General features: G+C 38.4%; 1 protein-coding gene across 6 annotated transcripts in view; it reads left to right on the forward strand.

Annotated features, from left to right (window-relative positions):
• The window catches only part of pcnt (pericentrin), a 312,968-nt gene extending 308,081 nt beyond the window's left edge, over positions 1 to 4,887 (forward strand). For all 6 annotated transcript variants that reach the window (XM_043693410.1, XM_043693412.1, XM_043693413.1 and 3 more), the window contains 3 exons: positions 2,813 to 2,963; positions 3,636 to 3,754; positions 4,352 to 4,887. In XM_043693410.1, coding sequence (XP_043549345.1) covers positions 2,813 to 2,963; positions 3,636 to 3,754; positions 4,352 to 4,395 — 314 coding nt within the window. In that variant the 3' untranslated portion in view covers positions 4,396 to 4,887. The remainder of the gene's footprint in view (positions 1 to 2,812; positions 2,964 to 3,635; positions 3,755 to 4,351) is intronic.
• The last annotated feature ends 632 nt before the right edge of the window (positions 4,888 to 5,519 follow it).

The following is a 5,519-nucleotide window of genomic DNA, read 5'->3' on the forward strand; positions in this document are numbered from 1 at the left end:
GGAAGGGGTGGATTGGACTTCCCAGATTTTAGGAAATATCAATTAAGTTCCCTATTAAGTTATATAGCTGATTGGGTCTTGTCTGATCCACATTCAATCTGGTTGGACATCGAGGCTTCTCAAGTAAAATACCCACTTATTAACCTTTTATTCTCAGACAAGAGGAAAATCATTACAGATCACTGTAAAAACCCTATAATACTGAATACAATCAAGGCTTGGAATATAATGCGGCAAAATGAGGGTAATTCACATAAAACATCCCCCTATGCACCGATAGTGGGAGCATGGGGATTCCAACCGGGGTTAACAGATGCCACTTTTAAACTCTGGAGATCCAGGGGTATCTCATGTCTCGGGGATTTATTTAAGGATGGGGTCCTGATGTCTTTTGGACAGCTGCGTCAGAAATTCGGATTACCCAATGGAGACCTCTTTCGATACTTCCAAATTCGAGATTTTATACAGAAGAAGACTACGTTATTAGATAGTCTTTATAAATCCGATAGAGAATGTAGTGTCCTACGACCAGTGGGGGTATCTTCCGTCAGTAATATTTATCATTTGCTACATGATGAAGTATCGGGAGATATGGATTATCTGCTTAAAACATGGGATCAGGATCTGGGACTAGAAATCTCCACAGAAACGTGGAATGATATCTGGGAAAATGCTAGAAGAATTACTATTTGTAACAGAACCCAGGCTATCCAGCTGAAGATACTTCATAGGGCCCATATAGCACTGGTTCGATTGGCAAAATTTAAGGCAGGAGCATCTCCAATGTGTCCTAAATGCAAAATAGAGGTGGGCACTCTTGTACATTGCTTATGGACCTGTCATAAGATCCGTAGATATTGGACTATAGTAGCAAGTACCCTGACAGAAATTTTAGGAACGGAAATTGAAGTGGACCCTGTATCTCTCCTCTTGGGCTTTTCGAACTTTCCCTCCCTGGTCACGTACGGGAAGAGACTATTTTCTATTCTTTCTTTCTGTGCAAGGAAAAATATTTTGATGAACTGGGTGGCGGAGGGCCCCCCTGGACTTTCAAATTGGCACAGACTAATTATGGAATGTATTCCCCTTGACTTCCTTACAAATATGGTGCACCGAAAGACCGAATTATTTTATAAAATATGGCAGCCCTTTTTGAACTACATAAATACAGATATTTCGGCTATCCTAACAAGGGCTTTTATTTAATTGAGACTACAGACCTGGCTGGTCCGCGGCCCCTTGGGGGAGGAATCCCGCACGAATACGGGTTTTATCATATCTGATGTTAACACATTCCAAGCATGTAAGAGACTTAAATATACACCCTGGTTAGTTGTAGGTTAGATTAGTAGATAGTTGAGTTTTGTCTGTTTGTTTTTTTTTGTTGTTTTTTTTCCGGTTTTTTTTGTTGTTTTGTTTTTTTTTGTCAAATTTTGGATTGTATATTTGAGCTAATTGTATATCAATGTTTATATCTGAGAGTTTTGTTTATTTTTGTAAACTTGTAAATTTCTAATAAAAATATCTATATAAAAAAAATTTTAAAAAAAAAGTAGTATATTTTCTCTTCAGCTTAAATTTAAGAACTGCTTTAAAAAAAGTTTATTTTCCCTGGATGAACTTCACCGCCCTGGCATGAGGAACATTAAGTTGAAGAAAAAGCAATTTGCCTACTCAATACATATCATCCTGACTGATGCTTAAAGATATGCACTGAGCTGTTGCAAGCATCTCATTGGATAACAAAGTGCAGATTGTTTTATGTCTGCAGTTGCGCTTCGAATTGTTGTAATTAAGGTTTAAAATACATGATGATCATTTCGGAACTTGAGTCCTAAAGTGTGTAACAGATGTATAGTTTTAAGTTTGATTTAAATTTCTATATTGTGTGTTTATTAAGAAGGGAAACCATTATTGTAGTTCCATTTTAAATTTGTGGTGCAAAGATAGCTGAAATTTGTTGATGTGTGCATTCTTAATAAGAGTTTACAGTGTTGGAGTACAGCTTGAGGTGAACAGTTTTTAGTGCGTTAAAAACATGGGTAGAACGGAGAATAAAATTAGCTATTCCCAGCAACAAGGTGCCCATTGACACGCGGGTGTGGGTGGGGGGTTAAAGAAGGAAACAACTTCATTTTAGAAAGGCAATATGTACAAGTTCAATCAGAGTTTCAGTCTCCAGAAATGTCAAAGGTGGAGAAAGATTCCCGAGTTGCTTAGAAGAAAGCTCCAGAACAAGATAAGTGCCAGACTGTGGCAAACCCGGGTGTTTGCTTTGGCAGTGCTCAGGAGTCAATGAGAAGAAAGGTCCAGAAAACAATTAATATTGTACCAGCCGAACAAGGAACTCTGAAGTCGAGGATGACCTCGATGTTTGAGTATCTGTAAGGTGGTTGTTGAATTCAGAGTTGAATCTTTATTTGATGTTGTAGTAAACTATTTCAAATGGTTCTTGTATAGGATAAGTTGTTTATTCCTCTTGCATGAAATAAGCTTTGATATTCTTTTGTTAAAAATACATTGGCACCCTCTTGTGAATATATTAAGTGACTGACCTCCATTGTAAATAAATTGCAAAGAATCTGAGATCTGACTTGACAAGTGTTATTATCAGCTGGGATCATAACACTAATTAAACAAAGTGAGTGGGCAATAGAGTAAATGATGTTGTGTCACTGATTGGAAAAACATATTTATGGAGTACTATCCAGAGCAAGTTAATCACATAAGAGGGAGAATGCTTTTCTGTGGATCATGTTTTTATAGAAGCAAGTAAACTGTGAATGTCATAAATATTTGTTTCTGTTTCTAGTTCAGACAGTTAAGACAGAACTATTTCGCCAACAGCAGCCCGCATTGACTCACATCATGAATTCACCACCAACCAGAGACAGTGTGTCCAACCGACGACTTAATGCTTCAAGTCAACAATTGCCAAAGTCCCCATATCGATCACAAATCAGGTGAGCTACCAAACTATACCTGCATATCATGGATGCATGATTAAAATCTGAAAACAATTCTAACATGCTCTGTAAACTTGAATCTGAGGTTTTTAGCCTTGTTATCTCATGGTAGATACACTCAAATGTCTCATATTACCAGTCATGTTTGAGATCAGAATTATGATGGCTGGGAGCTTAATGGCTACACCTCCAAAATTCTGGTTTCCCACCGTTTAGGGAATACTACAATTTGACTATCTTGGGTCCAAATTGGATGGCCTCAGTTTCCCAAATTGAAATCTGTTACAGTTTGATCTGTCCACCCATTATTGTATTTTCAGAATAGAAATTAGTTTCACTCTGAGGATTATAATTGCAGTCTAGACTACTTTTATGTAGGCTCATTGTAGCCCGTGCCACCCATCACACTCATAACCAGCATCAGTGCACAACTTCACTGTGATGGTAACAAAAATAGCAATTACTGGAAAAGTTCAGCAGGTCTAGCAGCATCTGTGGAGAGAAATTAGAGTTAACAATCCAAAATGTCAACTATTTCTCTCCACAGATGTTGCCAGACCTGAGCTTTTCCAGCAATTTCTATTTTTGTGTCTAATTTCCAGCTTCTGCGGTCCTTTCAGTTTTTATTCAGGCTGATGGTGACACCTATACATCTTTTATAAATGTCAGGTCTCATTTCTCTCCTGGAGGAGGGCCCGACCAGTCGAGCCTCTCAAGCAGTCAAGACCCTGAACGTTCGCTCACTGAATATATCCAGAGACTCGAAGCGATCCAGCAGCGGCTTGGAGGTACACAACCAATTTACTGTCAATACTCTATCTGCTCAGTCACAACAGCCTGAATCCCTTGGTGTGTGAGATTTGCTTTTACAGTTTGATTTGTCTTCTCCCCTCCCCTTGTCAAGGTGGCCATTCTTCAAGAAGTTGAGTGTTGATGGCATTCACCATGAAGGGTCTCACAGCTGAGCCCAATTCTACAATTATTCAGCACCTTTATGTATATTTTCACTGATAGCAATCTAAGGCAGGAATGCTGACCTTTTTGTTTTCCCTTGCCCACACTCCCAAATTGCCCTATCAGTTAATGTATTTTAATGTGTACAGGATGTAATTTCAGAAATTACAGGTCATGCAGAACTTGCTGTGGGGACGATAGTGTTAAATTTCAAGTAACAGACTGGTTTAGTGGGAAGGTGTAGTAGACGAAATTCAATTGAGTGAGGTGCAATGATGCATTTTGCAAGGAAGACTGTTGAAGGGGTATATATTTGTAATATTTTATCCTATCAATGTTATTTTATTTTAAAATGTATTTGTCCCTTTTTTTTGTATTTGCCACTTGTGACCTTTCTCAATATTCTTTAACCATTGCTCTGTCTTTTCTAGGAACATCTCCTGGAACAGCTCGACACAGAAGTAGCCTGAAATAAGGTGGACCTAGAATGAATACAAGACTGCAAAATTCCTGCTTTCTATCTAAACATATGTTTAAAGAAGTGTGTATGTATATTGATCAGTGTTGCGATCCAGGGGTAATTATATGTTTAGGACAGCATCTGCACACTGCTTAAAGCACAGGAGAATCTTGTATTTAAAATAAACAGATGTTCTCTGTAGTGTTCACTAATACATGGGATATTTCTGTGTCACCCTACACTGGAACATTCATTATTCAATCAGGCTGGGTGAGTTTTAGATTCACCATTGGATGTGTGTGCACATAACTTAGATTATCTTTAGAAGAATGAGAGTCGATGATCTAGATTTTTATTTTAGTCCATCTCCTCCAGAGTTGTCAGGCCAGAACCTGTGTAATAGTGTTTGCATCTATATGTATCACACACAATTTTAAAGAGGTTATTTTTGTAAATGTTGGCTTTTGTTCTTTGCAGAAAATAAATAAACTTTACATAATGTGCTGTGAAAATGTGGTCGTACGTACACAATTCTACAGTTGCTTACTCAAATACCCTTTTTACCAGGGGAATCATTTACTTGCCCACCTTCTGGAATTCTTTTCCAAAAACATTTCAACTCCTTACTCCACCCCTGTTCTTCTCTGCCTATCTCTCTGGAGCCAAAGTTCCAGTTTAGAGCTTTTCCAGATGAAAGGTTATCCAGATGAGGCCTTAAGGCCCTCAATAACTAGTTGTTATGGCTTCAGCCTGGGAACATAGCTGCCTGTTCTGAGCTTGAAATGAATTGATAGCCAGTCCTGAGTCTCCCTGGCTGCTGTACTGATGTTATAATATAGAGCGGAATTCTGCACACATGAGAATAGGAGCTAGAATAGGCCAATGGGCACTTCCAAGCTGCTCCACCATTCAGTAAAATCATGGACAATTTTCTGCCTAAACTCTCTTCCTGCGTTGTCACCATTATTGTTTGGTACCACAGAACTTCAATTTTGCTGAAGTATACACCACACAAATTAATACCCAGGACCCTGTCTTTTCAGATAGAAAGGGTATGTACATGCACTACATGAGTTTCAAGTCAACAAAATAGGTAGCAGCAATTTCCTGGTTTATTTCTCAGAGCAGGATCTTGACCA

This window comes from Chiloscyllium plagiosum, chromosome 7 (genome assembly GCF_004010195.1).
Source record: "Chiloscyllium plagiosum isolate BGI_BamShark_2017 chromosome 7, ASM401019v2, whole genome shotgun sequence".
Classification (NCBI taxonomy): domain Eukaryota; kingdom Metazoa; phylum Chordata; class Chondrichthyes; order Orectolobiformes; family Hemiscylliidae; genus Chiloscyllium; species Chiloscyllium plagiosum.